This window comes from Wasmannia auropunctata, unplaced genomic scaffold, assembly GCF_000956235.1.
Source record: "Wasmannia auropunctata unplaced genomic scaffold, wasmannia.A_1.0 LD336078.1, whole genome shotgun sequence".
In the NCBI taxonomy this organism is placed as follows: Eukaryota; Metazoa; Arthropoda; class Insecta; order Hymenoptera; family Formicidae; genus Wasmannia; species Wasmannia auropunctata.
This window is the reverse complement of record NW_012026812.1, coordinates 2,256,728-2,272,308: the sequence shown is the minus strand read 5'-3', so window position 1 is coordinate 2,272,308 and position 15,581 is coordinate 2,256,728. Positions and strand designations below refer to the sequence as shown.

At 41.5% G+C, this 15,581-nt stretch overlaps 2 protein-coding genes across 6 annotated transcripts; one reads left to right on the top strand and one right to left on the bottom strand.

Moving 5' to 3' along the window:
• Positions 1 to 31: 31 nt before the first annotated feature.
• LOC105448851 (peroxisomal multifunctional enzyme type 2) lies at positions 32 to 8,544 on the bottom strand. Of its 3 annotated transcripts, none has more exons than XM_011687673.1 (17): positions 8,258 to 8,544; positions 6,317 to 6,423; positions 5,728 to 5,865; positions 5,223 to 5,375; positions 4,835 to 5,107; positions 4,420 to 4,536; positions 4,092 to 4,222; positions 3,952 to 4,014; positions 3,822 to 3,882; positions 3,582 to 3,745; positions 3,368 to 3,491; positions 2,846 to 3,021; positions 2,427 to 2,603; positions 1,238 to 1,355; positions 920 to 1,117; positions 487 to 584; positions 32 to 410 (listed from the first exon to the last, which is right to left on the bottom strand). In XM_011687673.1, the coding sequence occupies exons 2-17, from the start codon at positions 6,372 to 6,374 to the stop codon at positions 291 to 293; spliced, it is 2,169 nt and encodes a 722-aa protein (XP_011685975.1). In that variant the 5' UTR covers positions 6,375 to 6,423; positions 8,258 to 8,544; the 3' UTR covers positions 32 to 290. The 3 variants fall into 3 exon arrangements, with proteins under 3 accessions (XP_011685975.1, XP_011685974.1, XP_011685973.1); XM_011687672.1 differs by lacking the exon at positions 8,258 to 8,544 and adding an exon at positions 6,956 to 7,055; XM_011687671.1 differs by lacking the exon at positions 8,258 to 8,544 and having other exon boundaries at positions 6,317 to 6,486.
• On the top strand, positions 7,881 to 15,291 carry LOC105448852 (mediator of RNA polymerase II transcription subunit 26). Of its 3 annotated transcripts, none has more exons than XM_011687675.1 (4): positions 7,881 to 8,176; positions 10,673 to 10,747; positions 11,419 to 11,676; positions 11,792 to 15,291. In XM_011687675.1, the coding sequence occupies exons 1-4, from the start codon at positions 8,120 to 8,122 to the stop codon at positions 13,094 to 13,096; spliced, it is 1,695 nt and encodes a 564-aa protein (XP_011685977.1). In that variant the 5' UTR covers positions 7,881 to 8,119; the 3' UTR covers positions 13,097 to 15,291. The 3 variants fall into 3 exon arrangements, with proteins under 3 accessions (XP_011685977.1, XP_011685976.1, XP_011685978.1); XM_011687674.1 differs by lacking the exon at positions 7,881 to 8,176 and adding an exon at positions 8,818 to 9,084; XM_011687676.1 differs by lacking the exon at positions 7,881 to 8,176 and adding an exon at positions 9,605 to 9,648.
• Positions 15,292 to 15,581: the final 290 nt, after the last annotated feature.

The window sequence follows — 15,581 nt, the reverse complement described above, 5'->3', positions numbered from 1 at the left end:
TCTAATAAGTGAAAAGAATATTTAAACGTAATTTTTTTATAAATTGTGATCAACATTCTTTAGTTGAAAACTTTATTATGGAATGTATTACAATATAGGTATATAAAGTCACATCAAATCAAATTATCCCCAGACTATAACAAATTCTGTATAAAAGTTTCTGTCGGAACAAACAATAACAATAAGAATATATGTACCTCAACCTATACTTACAGTTATGTAAATTCGTAATTTACTGCCCTCTTTAATTATGCAAATTACGTTATTTACAAAAACAAGACAACGCAAAATTACAATTTTGCTTTGTTCGCTTCCATAAGACTCTTCAATTTTTGCGTGAGCATAATGTTTCCAGTTATTTTTAATTTCCCACGCATAAATGCCAACTGTGGATTTAATTTTCCCAATGCCTGTAACAATCATGATATTGTTTAGAAGGAAAAAAATATATAATACCCTTTTTCTGTTTTTAAATGGCTGACTTACAATTTCAACCATATCTTTGTCTTCTATAATGAGCGTCGCGTCTGCTTTCCCTGATTTTGGTTTTCCCTTATGTACCTCACCGTTCTTTAAATCGAGAGCTGTCAAGAAAAACAAAGTATGTTATTTGTGTAGAACAAATGTTTTTGTATTATTTTTTAAACTTTTGGAACATCATAACAAATGACGAGAGAAAAAAATTCAATAGTTTACGATTATTTCAGCAGTGGGCTGTCAATTTTGCGTTTAAAAATTCAAAATATACAAATTTAAGAGCAGTGATTGCAGATCGACATTTTAGAAAGTTAAATTTCCAACCCGTTGCACTTTGTTGCATTTATACAGAATAAGGCATTTGTCTTAATTGATATTAAATATCTCCCGTTTTCTTCAGTTCCATAATTCAGGATATCATACATTTTCCGAAGTTACTTACTCCATTCTGACATTTGTTTCCCATCAACTAATATATTGTAAAGGAAGACCGCATTGACTTTCTTAGCTTGATCGGGATTCTGTTTCACGTGGTCACCGATAGCCGCAAATATAGCATCACTCTCCAAATTTGTTTTTCCGGAACACGGATTTGCTCGCGGCATTCCCGTTTTAACTTCCAATAGATCAATGTAAGCTCCTACAAAGTAAAATTATTCTGTTCTTATCTCGCTATTTCCAAGAACAAAGACAGAATTATGAAAGACAAAATAATGAAAAAAATATATATTTATATGCAAATTCTGTGATAATGACTGACCTGTAATAACTGGCACTCCAGTCTCGTGGACAGTCGTTTGGAAATGTATCCTGTTACCGTTGCGCCACATATCGGTGCGTAAGGTCTCGCCTGGCATAACTGGCTTTGCAAATCTCACCTGAAATGTTTTGATAAAATAATATCGAAATAAACGAAATTGTTGAGTCCGTCGCTGGAATATTACTGAAACGATAAAAACCTTTTATTGCAAATATAATTACGTAGATAAAATGACACATTCACCAACACAATTGAACAAAAATCGATAACACAAATATCACCAAGATAAGCGATATAAAATGGACAGTCACGGTTGAGGTAATATATATATAAATATATAAAAATATGTTGCACGAATTTACCAAGTTTCATTTTGCTGTGGATTGAATTATTAAAAATTAATCAATAGTAACTGCAATAGACCTTATTGCTACAGACCGCTGCAGTAAAACAAAATCTAAATATCAAGATTTTCTTCTACGTTCCACAATTATATGTATTTCTTTTAATTATTATTGCTAATATTATTATACTATATTTTCCTTTTATGGAAGAATATTTATAATAAATTACCTGGTTACTATTTAACTTAACGCTGACTTACGTTGATGTAACTACACGACCGTCTCACGATCAATTTATGTTCACCACTGACAAGTGCTATATCATGCATTACGTACTATCTGCCGTTCGTGTGCTATTTATAATACGTCGTTCTGCGTAGACCGTGAGTGCGCATATTGTATATATTACTATGATAATCAAAACAAAGTTCACGAAGTTTCATAAGTGACTTAATAAATCAAATTTTTTTATTATTTAAATTTTGTTTTTACGCGTGCAGAAATATAGAAATAATGAAAACTGTTGTTCTTATTAATATTTCTTACACGAAAATATGAAGATAGAAATATAATTTGAAATAATATCTATCAAAATGTATAAATTTTACAAAGGCTTATTTTAAGTACTGTTAATTTCGGTATTGTTTGGAACAGCAAAACAATATCTTTTTTGTACTGTAGAGAATAATTTCCTTATTTTCAAGATTTTTAAATGTAAATGTATGGACATGCAATTTGTTCAATGCGCGTGTCAAAGTTTTACGTTGTTAGTTTGCATCTCATATTATTAGGAGTGACAAGTTTACCTTGGAACTTCGTGAATATCATTTTCTTAATGACAGTACCTTAATAGATTTGAACAAATGTGGATCTCCGGCGGCGTAAGTCTGAAGAACATGACGGACGGAGAATCCCAGAGAGCACAGTCCATGCAATATCGGCTTTTTGAATCCTCCCAACATTGCGACATTAGGGTCAATATGCAAAGGATTCAAATCTCCACTCAATCTGTACAAAGCTGCCTGTAAAAAATGACGCAAAAATTGTCGCATATATAATTTAATGTATGCAAAATATTTAAAACTCAAAAGACACACGAATATTATATTTTAAACGTAGACGTGACAATAAAACTATTAAAATTACTTTTCGAAATGGCTTTTTCGTTTTATAAAAATCGTCAATATTGTTAAGTGTATTTTTTAAGACGTAAATTCTAATCTTGTTAAACAAGAATATAACATGTATACTCTTTTTTTCTCACCTGGTCAACATTAGTTTGTTGCATAACCGTTACGTCTGGCTTTCGAGTGGGAGGGTCAACGGTCGGGATGATAAACGTCGATGTTCGTTTTCCTTTGAAACCACCTGAACCGACGATAAATGTAGATATCTGTCCAGTCGATAGCTTCTCTCCGCTCGCTACATCATAGGTATCATCTAGAAAAACACAAAAACAAATTACATTGCTCATTTATATTAAACATTTATATTAAAAATCTCGAAAATGAGAAAGTTATTCTCTACAGTATAAAAAAAGACATTGTTTTACTATTCTAAGCAAAACGTTATAGCATTTACGTAAGCTAAACATATGCGTTGTTGCAAATTATATTTTTCACGATTACCATACGTCCAAACTACAAATATTTTACACTAATGAAATCGATCATTAATATTGTATTCGTATCACGAATAAATACTCGCTGGTGAATGTGTATATTAGTGTACATTAATCGGAATCATGACAATCCAATATTTTATATAAATAGCAAGATTTACATACGTTGAACAAGGACAACGGCGCCTTTCCCCTTATCCATTACGTCCTGAACTTTAAAGCGCGTCTCCACCGTGGCTTCCGCAGGTAGTCGTTTGTAAACTTCTAGAAATTGCTCGCCGTGAAGTATCTGCAAACAATCAATGCAACATGAAAAGCACTGCTCATAAACGACGAATAAAATAATACAATGGTTTTAAAAAAAAATTCTCAATCATACTCGCGTTGGATCAACATTTGTAAATGGAAGAGCGTCTGACACGATAGAAGAGCTCATGCATCCCATAGGTCCGTACAAAACGTAGAATGTAGGTAGAACGGCGAACTCGTCGTGATTCTCATACAAATAACGAATATCGGTTGGTTCTTGAACTGTAGCCCCAACTACGAAACACGAAATCCCCGATAAGTTTACGTAATTTAATATGAATCTATTGTATAATCAGTCTGTTTTACGTACCTCCGAGCGCGTACAATATAGTATCGTGGAAATTATATGTGGTTCTCATGACATGATCTACCTGTGGACAATGGGAATGGATAAAGATAAGTTTTGTGATACGCGAAGAAGAGACTTAAGCATAACTTACTTCATTTGAAGGGGCACCACTCTTCATGTCCTCGAGAACGCCTATCAATTCTCCCGTTGCTTCCTAAACAGAGATTACAGGACAAGAATTACAGGAGGTCCCTGTTAAGTTAAAATGTACACAGGTATATATTCTCTTACCTGAACCGAATTGAGTCGCTTTGTCGATGTCATGTCTATCACTTTCGACCAATTTTCTCGTACGTTTTCTGGTGTAACGTCGGCCGACAAATCTTGTCGCAAGGCGCAGCCCGAAGAGCGGATTATGTGACCTGTAAATTCGAGCATCTTTTATATCCATTTTTACAATATTTATACTTATTCTAATAAAAAAAAATGAAAAGGTTTTTAAGAATGTACGATAAATATATACTTATTTCAAAGAATAAGAAGCTTTAAAAACTATTATTCGTAAAATTTTTTCTTACAAATATTAACAGCTATAGAATTAAATATCTTTGATGCTTACATTTGCCAGCCCAGCCTAATGCCGCTTCAATTATAGAGCCATTTTCAGTACAATCTTCGTGGCACAGCCAAAAGACTACGGGTGCTATCAATTCAGGCTTCAATTGCTCAAAGAAATCTGCGAAATGTCAATTAATTCTTCAATTTGCCCTTTTCAGCAGAACGCGATGCATGTATGTGTGAGTGTATGAGATATCGCGGGAAAGTATCAACATAATATCTTTTAATTGAATATAATGTAGCAAAATGTTTTTTAACAAGTAATTTGATTTGTCAATATTTCAAACATTAAGATTAAAAGTATTGTAATTATTAATAAGACTTGAGACATAAAATTTCATATTTTAATTAATAAAACCTATAAAATCTCATAGCTCTTAGGGATTATTATGAAATAAACATTGCTGACGACTCACCAGGTGGAATGATATCCTCCGTTAAACGTGAGGCAGCTGTGGGCACTATGACGTTGGTATAAATGTTCTTCCTCGCGCCCTCGATGGCTAATGTGTTAGCTAATCCCACGAGACCCAGTTTTGCCGAGCTGTAATTCGACTGGCCGAAGTTTCCATACACGCCGCTGTTGCTCGACGTAAAAATTACACGGCCGTACTGCTGTTTCATAAAATACGGCCACGCTGCTTGCGTCGTCTTCATTGCACCCTTCAGATGGACGTTGTGTATGACGTCTGAAAGAAACGCGAGGTCAGAACACGTAGATTCATACAGGAGAGGATTTCTAAAAATCGCGGTACGAACAAGGAAGTAGCTAATGGTTTGTGTATCTTATTTCGTATTACATACCCCATTGAGCCTCCGTCATCTTTCCGAACGATACATCCCGCAGAATACCGGCGTTATTGACAACTACATCTACGCGGCCAAATGTGTCGATTGCGGTTTTAATAATTTTTGCACCGTCCAACACGGAATCGTAATTCGCGACAGCTTTGCCCCCTAAAAGATTAACATGAATACTCCATTAATATTCTTGAAATAATGTATAATAAAGTTAATTTAAATAATATATGCACAATAAAGTTAATGATATGTAAATCTTAAATATTATGCAATTTAATAGAAAAACTTTAAATAAAACGGACACATACATTGGCTTAGAAAAAACAAATTACAAAATTCTATATCATGTATTTTACATAATTCATGTATAATGAATCACATATGACATTTTTAAATATATCATTCTAGATTAAATAATGCGTATTTAACTACATAATTTAATTACCAGATCAGAAATATCGTTTTTAATGAGCAAACAAAATTATGTAAATTATATTAAAATTCTGACCATTTCGCTGAATTTCCTGAACCACAGCGTCCGCACTTTTGGTGCTGCTTCCATCTCCGTGCCTGCTGCCTCCTAAATCGTTTACAACTATGCTGGCACCCCTGGACGCAAACAGCAATGCATAGGTACGTCCTAGTCCTGGAAATTGTTGCACATTTCATATTATATCTTCAAGATAAAAGCCGATACATAGTCAAATAGACTCGCATTATTTTCGTATTCAAAAACATTTCTGGTTACGTGAGCAAATGAACATAAAATAAACAAAGTTTTATTATTTTTTAAATATATTTTTCATAAAAAATTGTTAGTTAATATAAATTAAATTGTGTTATTATTACATTTATAAAAAAAATGTATTAAATCTTTCTTCATTCAATTTACATATATATTTAATGCAAAAAGTAATAAATGCGAAATAATTAAATAAATTAATAAAGAAATACAATAAATAATAAATAATAAATGATAAAATGTAATCAGACGATTTGATTCTGCTTTGCATATGGTATTGGTCTAATTAGTCGGAAAAGTGTAATACGAGCGCAAAAATATTTTAAAAATTTATATAATAAAGCAAAACATTTACCTGCACCCGCTCCCGTCACCACGACCACTCGACCGTCGAAGCGCAATTCCTGTGCCATCTTTCTACGCACGAAGGATACTTATTCACCGCAAGACGTACGGAGCGACCTGTAAATTGCAAATGACAAAATGACACTCGCGTTAACTTTCGCGCTTCCGATCGGCTCTGCACAAACGGGGGAAAAAAAACACCCGTAATGATGAGGCATAATTCTATCTGGCGTTTAAAGTCCACCGCTATCTCGTTTCTCATAACAACATCGTTACGCACACACATTCAAACTTGATACGCTATCGCGGTCATAGATCGATAGATTAGGTAGATCGAGCTCGTCGACCGCGATTACAACGCGACTCGTCTTTGCCGACGGAGTCGAGCAGCTGCGGCAGTTCCCGTCTTTACCGACTGAAATCGGACCCGGCGAGAACCGTCGAGTCGCGATGAACTTGGCTCGATAGATTTCAGAACGCGCCGACAGAGCGACGATCGTGTTTTACGATCGCAATTATGGTTATGGAACTGAGGGAGATGCGAGGCTGTAATGTAGCGAGAATTCGGCAAAGGAATGCAAATATACACTAAATCACGCACGGGGTGATCGTCGAGATCTCGGAGATTTGCTCGCGCGAATGTACGTACCGCTGCCTCGCTTTTACAATCCTCTACTACGCCACGGACGCACGTAACCTCCCCTTTCCCCCAACCTCTCCTCTTCCGTCCCCTCTCTGACGCACATCCAGCACTTCACTTCCACGTTTTATCTCTCATTCTTGTCGTTCAGGGGGGAGGGTGGGAGATTTCCGTCCTCCTCCGAGGGACGCGATAACATCACATGATACGTTTACCTATTTATTAGACCTAGACGTCGGTTCGTCTCTCCGTTCCCGTCTCTATCGAGGTTAGCGAGAATTTCCCATCGACCGAAATTCCGTCGGAATAACGATAACAGAAAGGTAGAACCGGTGGGCAACGAAATGGAGGGCTCGCTCGATCGACTCGAGAGTCTACCATTACGTTGTCCAGCACCCATACATTTCTACGCCCATGTTATGACCCCGATGTTACAGCTTTATCGTAATAGATGGTTACGAGAGGGGTGGTGAGAGAGGAGGAACCTCGGAATATAGGGTGAGATGCTTGAAATTATCACCTTGATTCACGCCAGTATTATGTACCTATCGAGAGAAATGGGCCGTGCGTAAAAGTCGCGTCACTTCGACGGCCGGATGTATAATGTACATTACGGTAACCGATGTAACTTCGTTCCAGCCGAGGCTACTCCCAACGACGTTTGTACATACATACACGGAAATAGTCAAGGTGAATCGTCGAGAGAGCCGAGCGCACCTCGCCTCGGAATGAAATACGAAAATGTCCCGTTCTTAGTTCACGTTCCAATCCTCGTTGGTCCTATTAACTTTTGACATTCCTGCACACGTAGGACGCCTACCAGAAAGATCGATTTACGGCATATATCGTGCAGTTCCTGCATCTGAAAAACTCGCGTTCTCGAAGCGGAAGCCACGCCGACCGCGGGAGATCGTCGACGAGCGGAGATCTATCTCGTGGAGACGTTAAGTTTTTTTTCCCTCCGTTTATTTTTTTCGCCCTGTTTCTCTCTCTCTCTCTCTCTCTCTCTCCCACAGATAGCGAAATATCGACGTGTGACCGTCAGGCTGGCGCTGGCAATTTCGAGCGCCTCAACCCCGTATATCGGTCGGTTCATCGGCGTGAACGCTGGTGGGCCGCCCGCGATTTCGAGGAAGCGGCGCAACAACGTTTCGTCGTTTGACATCGGATACGATGAGTCATCCACCACCCCTGCGCGCGTTTCGAAACACGTTAGGAGAGATACGGCCGGTACGATACAACATGGTATTTCCGCGCGATATATATACATATATATATAATATATATACATATATATATATATATATCTACCTCGGGTTAATTATCGGAGTCTAACGCGCCCAAGATTTTCCCCGTTCGACATAAAAAAAATCGTTTTTTTTTATCATGTATACGGGTCGCGCAGTCACACTCGGTGCCAGATACGTGTGCGGCGCGACGCGTGTCGACCGAGGTCGTCGAAATCGTCGGGTCGGGCGGCAATTTGTTGGAATTTGTCGCTGCTGCTCTATGATAACGCCACGAACGACCAGCGACGATCCACCCGTGTTCGTGCGCCGTTGCGCGTCGTGTACCGAGTAACCGGCAGCGCCAAGCGCACCGAGTGGCACCGAGTGCGAACTGACGCGAACACGGCCGAGAGCGTGCTGAGGAGAGGGGGAGCGCAGGGCGGAGGGAAGGAAACGTGGCGCGCTCGGTGGTCGCGGCGCGGGCGTGCGGGGCCGGGGGACACGCGGTTCTGGACGCGCGGAGCGCGAGGGGGGAGCCCGCCCGGCCGCGCTCGGCCCGCTCGGCCGTCTCCGGCCGGCCGACCGGCGTCGCTAGCGTCGCTCCGGACCGCCGGTAGTGGGGGTAGGGACGATGCATGGGCCGCGACTAGGAGGCACTCGGGAGGCAGGGAGGGCATGCGAACGACGGTGGAGCGCACAGTTCGGTAGTCGCCATTGCGAGTCTCCCTCGTGTCTCGCGCATCGCGACCGAATTCTGCGATATACGCGTGGAGCCCGGACTCTATTTTTCCGCTTGATCCTATACAATACATCCCCCCGTCGTGGGCCCCCATGCGCGATACCCCGATGCAGAGAATTTGCAGCGAGCTGACCGAAAAATTGTTGAAATCCCTTGACAAGGAATACAATGTAAGTAAAGGCGGAGAGTGTGGTGTGTCGCGGCGAGATGCACCGCGCCGTCTCCGTTGGTCCGTACGCGCAAACGGCTATCGGGCCACTCTCGATCCCCCGTGCGCCGTGTTGCTGCCTGTACCAGTGACGTGCGCGAGAGTGCCCGCTAGAGTGACAGCGTGTGCGTGTATGTGTGTGCGCGTGTGTGTGTGTCGCGTCCGTGTACGTCTCTCTCTCTTCGTGTGTTACGCGCGCCGCGCGTGTACGTGTGTGGTAGCGTGGCGGCCGCGACGACGGCCGCGAGTGTATGAGTGCCGCCGCGGCCACGGCCGTCGTCGCCGTCGCGCGCCGCGATGCCGCGGCGCGCGAGAGGCACACTGTTCCTCTCTCCGCGAACACGCGCGAGACGGCGAGATCACCGCGCGCACTACGTATGGCCTGCTCTCGCTCGCTCGCTCGCTCGCACACTCGCACACGCTCGCCCGCCGCCGAGTGTGCGTGCGAGAGGGAGAAAGAGAGCGAGCGAGCGAGAGAGCAGGCGGGAGGGAAAAGGACATCGGCCGAAGTCGGGAGTAACGTAACGTGCGTGCGAGCGCGTTCTCGACTACCTGGCTACATAACCTCAATCGTATCGAAACGATGCACCTCGATGCCGAGCCCACGCGACGCTTATGCCACCCTTCCTCGTGCACCTTGTCCGACGTCTCGTCCCGTTTTCTTTCCCTCGTTACACCATCGCGATATCGCAACTTTCGCGGGTCGCCGCGAAGGAATCTGTCTCGGGATCATGCGAACGCCGTTTTTCCTTCGGCGATGCTCCCCCCTCGATCGCCCTGCCTTAAATTCGGTTATTCAAAATTGCACACGACGTTTCTGTCAAGAGGAACGTATGTTCGTACGAATGTTCGACACTTCGATGTCGAAATAGGAGTCCCCGCCAAACGATAATCTCGTCTGTTCCTGGACGGAGAGACCAGGCCATCGCTGCCCCGCGGATCCGATAAAATCGCGGCTCCGAGGTTGTCGTACACATGTGCGCGATACCCTCCCGCGGAACCACCTCGTGTAACACTTTATAAAATGCATTCTGTTAATTCTCGAAGTATTTCCGTTCTGAGGAGCTTTTATTCGCATGAAAATGTTATCGCGTATTTTTTTGACATTGTTCGGCAATTTGTGATGCAACTCCCACGATCGGAAAAATTCAATCTAGTCTGAAAATCCAATTAAAATTCAATTAGTTTCAATTAGTCGAATATTTTTGCCGAGATACTTGTTATTACCGACCATAACTGAATACGTTTTTTCATGAAAATATGTATGTGTGTATATGTGTGTGTACCGTATGTGTATACATTCATATGTAGAATTATATATATGTAGTACTTCGTGCGAATGTGTTGTGTGTGTGTGTGTGTGTGTGTGTGTGTGTGTGTGTGTGTTGTGTATGCACTGTGTGTCTGTGTGTGTGCGTATGTGTAGAATTTGTTATTGGCATCTTTCCTCCAAAAGTTTCATACCTCGTGTATCGAAATATGATTATAATTTTCACATGCTCGTAATTAGAATAAACATATGTTAAAAATTACACTCGTCTTTATTTCAGGTCGTCGATATGCGAGCCGTGGTCGATGTCATTTCGACATTGGAAAAGACGACAGTCACTAAAGAGGCGCTGGAGGTAATGAAAAATAGATTATTGGCAATTTTATAATGTATATATATATATACATACATATAATTATTAATTAACGATAATTTGCTTTTCTCTTTTTCTGTATCGTATATATCATATGTTCTTCCATTTTGTAACGTTATAAATAAATATGAAAATATAAGCATAATCACAAATATAACAGAAAATTCAATAAAAATAAAAAAAAGGAATTATTTTGATATTACTTCAGTTGAATGATGTAATTAATGCATTGTATCTGTAAGAATAATTTAGTTAAAAGTATTGTATAATATCTAATTTATTTTATACAAAAATATATAAGCTCTGCAAACTATTTATACAACTATACAAAGATACAACTGCAGTTTTGACGATGCTTTCTAATAAAAATATCAATTAAATGCAACATTTTTCCTATGTAACTAATGCTTGTCGATAAGTTTTTCGTTAATAGGTTATAATTTCTTATAATAAAGTAAATAATATTAATTTAAATACTTAATGTATGTATGTATACGCACACTTAGCTATTAATAACTATAATAATTTATTTTCCTTATTTATCACATTCATCACCACATTCACATCAATATTTATGTTCAACAGAAAATTTCTAATGATTGTTGTAATACTGAAGAAGCGAGAGTGTACTGTAATGAAAGCACTTTTGATAGATTACGAGACTCGGAAAACACATCAACGAGCTTCGTCGAAAAACGAGTAATGAAGCCCTGGCCAAGCGTGCGAAAGATTTGGTACGCCGCTGGCGAGACATGGTTTTACCGCCGACGGTACACCCCACGCCATGTCAGCCTACCCTGGCTCTCAACGGTGCGAAGGAGGCCCTGAGGAGTTTCAAGCCACAGAGTCCTGCGTTGCGAGAGCTTAAGCCTCACAGTCCTCTAGCCTTGAAAGATGCCACTCCTTTTAGAGTAAGTCTTACATTTTTTTTTATAGAGAGATCGATTGTCATCAAGCAAGATTGTGAAAAAAAAAATGGAAGAAACCATACTGACTGTATTAAACATCGCGAATTTATAATTACAGGTTCTCAGTCCGGCACTATCCGTGCACAGCGACCATTCACGATCTCCTAACGCGTCTTCGAACAACAAGCAGTCAATTACCCTGACCAGCAATCACAGGATAAGTTCCTGCTCGAGGAATGCGTCCCCAGTACTCGGTACCTCGAATCAGAATCACGTAACGGAAGCGGTGCCGCGTACACACAGTTCCAATAAGCGACTACGGAAAGAGGAGAGCAGCAAGGACCAATGTCAATACTATCAATCGCCGCATGGAGCTGAGACGACGATAGAAGAAGTCAAGAAGCAGCGGTTCAACGGCGAGAACATAAGTGGTAATTTAAATTCGCAAGTGCCTAGCCCTACACTGAAGGAACGAATCTCCGACTGTTTCGCGGAGACCACCTCCCTCGAGACCACGAACGAGGAGTCGTCGGGCCCGAAGAAGCGCGGCCGGAAAAAGGGCAGTAAGTCCGCGAAGCGACAATCGTTTCTGGAGGACAGCGTGAAGGAGAAGCTGGCCAGTATCTCGAGGAATCCGAAACTGAAGACCACGCAGGAGCTACTGGCCGATCTGCAGGCGCGCGGAAGCAATTGCAGCCCCGTCGGCAGCGCCAATGCCCTACCTAGTCAAAGCGTCGCGGAACCGCCCAGCATGGAGGACGTTCTGCGGGGTAGCAACAATGAGCAGGTGTCCAAGTATCTGCGCAGCTCAAGCCAGAAGAACTCCCAGAGCCACAGGGGTCTGGCATCCTCTGAGACGTCCACGGGCAAAACGCAACGGGCGACTCGAGCTTTGAGATCCGCGGAGAATTGCCGCGAGCCCTCGCCCGAGTCGTCGTGTCAGGACAGGCTGCGCGAAGACGACAGGCTATCAGGTACCACCGAGACGTCGACGTGTCGATCGCCGTTGCAGCGGGACCTCACGGTCGAGGAGATATTGGCCAAGTTACCGCCCTTGGATCCCAGCTCGATAGACTGGGGCGAAAACGAGGAACGGGACAACGCGTGCTTTCCGCCACCGCGGGAGGTCACCGCCGAGGATCTCGAGAGGTTACACATGCAGTGTGTCGAAGGACTTAACGGGAACTTCCAGCCGAGGCTGTCGACGACGGCGAGCGCGTGTTCCGACGGTGATCACGAGCGCTCGAATGCGAGGGACGGAGGGAACGGAGTGTCGTCAGGATTATCGAACGTGGATAGTGTAAAAAGTGTGCATAACAACCAAACTGACAATGTGGAATTTCGGGAGTGGCATCAGATGCTAGCGAGGCCCAGTTACCAGGCCGAGATCCTCAACATAATGCCTTATGTTATTATCGATTAGTGATTTTATCATCTTATTCTATTATTATCCTCTGTCCTCCCTCCATCACCCCTCCTGCCTCCGAGAGAAAATAATTGTGGAGGAGATAATTCTACGGATAATTAAAAAGCAAGCCAAGTTGGCCGAGGAACCGCTCTCGGTCGGTTGATCTATTAAAACTAACGATTTCTATTGCGATTTCTGATTGTGCTCTTCATTTCTCTATTCACGCTGACGCACTGCATCCTACCGGCAACCATCCTCCTTCTCATCAATCATTCCCATTAATATTAGCCGCTATTCTCGCTGATCGTACATGTGCAACCCCGTGCGGCGAACAGCCATCCCTTCGTACCATTGTTATCGACATCAACATCGTCGTATTATAATTATTATAATTATAATATTAATATTATAATTTATATATAATATTAATATTATTCCTTTTTATTATTATTATTATTAATATTATTGTTATTAGTATTATTATGTCAATTATTAGTACTGTCCCCGCTTCTATTCCACTCCCTCCCCCCTCCCCTCATTACTCTCATAATTATTGTTATTGCCATCATCACCACCATCGTCATCACTGTCGTCATCATCATCATAATCATCCTCACCACCATCCTCCTCGTCACCGTCATTATTGTCGTTATCGTTGTGCTAACGATAAAGAAATTAAGAGACCATTAGGAAAAAGAAAATAGAATCAATGCTAAATTAATGATGGGCAAATGCAGCCGCGTGATGTTGATTTTGTAATATCGCTGTATACGCGGGAATCAATTGTTAATTGTGAGATACAAATTGCATAGATGTGAAATAACGTACATACCGCGGGATACGCGTGCTGCGATACGAGTACTGCATTATTTTTACACACAAAAAAAATAGGCGTCAATGTGGCTCCTGACTTTTTACTTTTGGGTATTCAAATGTACACGGCAATAATGTCGCTTCTTATTAATTGGCGTTTACTCGCGAGAAATTGGTTTTTACATCTCTTTTTTTTTTTCTCTTTTTATAACACACCGTGTTCAATCCAAACATTAAAGTTAATCCTGACTTCAATCGAGGGAAACAAAAGGAAAACGAAGCTAAAGAGACGAATTAATAAGAATCACATTTTGAGAATCTGTGGGAAAAGACACGCAGATAGAAACACAAAAATGCATTAAAAAAAATTCAAGCGATCGCCACGGTTTCTAAAGACGTTTGCCGTTCTTCAAGTATTTCACAAGACTGTTACACAGGGACTTTTCTGTCGAAAGCGACTGTATAGGAAGCAACGCGATTTCTTCAAGCTATCAATAAGTTAGGTACACCGGTGCCTTAATTAAGCAAAGGGAAAAAGAAGGAAAGGAAAAAAGGGGAGAGAAAAAAAAAGTATATTTGTCTAAGTCATGTAGAGATTTTCTACTCAAAATTTCTTTCGTTGCACCCTTGCGTTGCGATTTACGGCGGACGTATCGTAAAGTCACGCACGATCATGCATCATCGGACGGCGAAAGACTGCGTTAACGATTAAGTATTTACGGACGCGACACACGATTTTCTCGCAGGTGCAATACCGGACAGGTTCGAAAATTTGATAATATACACACAGCATGTGTCCCAAAAAGGAAAGGGTTATTGCAGGAAAACTGAGTGAATTATTAATAAAAAAAAAGAAATTCCGAAACACGGATGTGCGTGTGCCTGGCTTGTCTCCCTCAGAAGCGATCCCCTGTCGAGCTCAATATTTACGATAAGGCATCTAGTCCAGCGAAGGAAAATCGAGAGAATTGTTTTGTAGAGTTGCGTTCAATACACACATTTGTTAAAACCACCTGTCTGCATTTGGGCGAAATTTGACAAGTCCTTTAATTCTCAAGCCGTTTCTTCTCATCCCCGTCAACCTTCCCGTCGAGATTTTTCCCACGAAACGGAAAACGTGACCATCGTCTACTTGCGAGATTCGTGCGTATTGCCCGAGGAGACTCCCGTACGTAGATCGGAGAGCTGTGACGAAAGAAACTGTATTTACACGAGAGTCATCCATTATCCGAAAAATTAGCTACGTCTACGAGAAGCTCCGAAAGTGGCAAGTGGTCACGAATTTCTTCCAAACTCCCCCCCTTTTTTTTGTTTTATGATAATCCATTCAGTCTCGGAGCTTTTACGACCCCCGTCTCTTGTACATTTCTTGTGTGAAATAAATCAAGTTGAATATACTCTTTATCTGTCAAAGACATCGTTTATTATTCGCAGCGTGAATCTTTCTCCGGATCGTCGGGAAAACGTTTACGTTACCGCTTCGTGCCGAACGCGTGAAATGACGAGAAATTGCGAAAAACGATGTGTCAAAGTATAAGCAGGGAAAAACCTGTCTCCGTACGTTTAATTCGTCGAGAAATTTAATTTTCCGATCGGTCTACATAGTAAGGCGTACAAAACTCGATGGGTAGGCAACGATATTAACGATAATCGTGTGCTCAACTGGATATATCGATGCTCCGCAAAA

Coding starts and splice junctions, on each gene's coding strand:
- LOC105448852 (XM_011687674.1), top strand. CDS start 9,007: ATGCGCGATACCCCGATGCAGAGAATTTGCAGCGAGCTGACCGAAAAA. Junction 9,085..10,672: donor CCCTTGACAAGGAATACAAT/GTAAGTAAAGGC, acceptor TCTTTATTTCAG/GTCGTCGATATGCGAGCCGT. Junction 10,748..11,418: donor TCACTAAAGAGGCGCTGGAG/GTAATGAAAAAT, acceptor CACTTTTGATAG/ATTACGAGACTCGGAAAACA.
- LOC105448851 (XM_011687673.1), bottom strand. CDS start 6,374: ATGGCACAGGAATTGCGCTTCGACGGTCGAGTGGTCGTGGTGACGGGA. Junction 585..919: donor GAAACAAATGTCAGAATGGA/GTAAGTAACTTC, acceptor TTTTCTTGACAG/CTCTCGATTTAAAGAACGGT. Junction 411..486: donor ACAAAGATATGGTTGAAATT/GTAAGTCAGCCA, acceptor TGATTGTTACAG/GCATTGGGAAAATTAAATCC.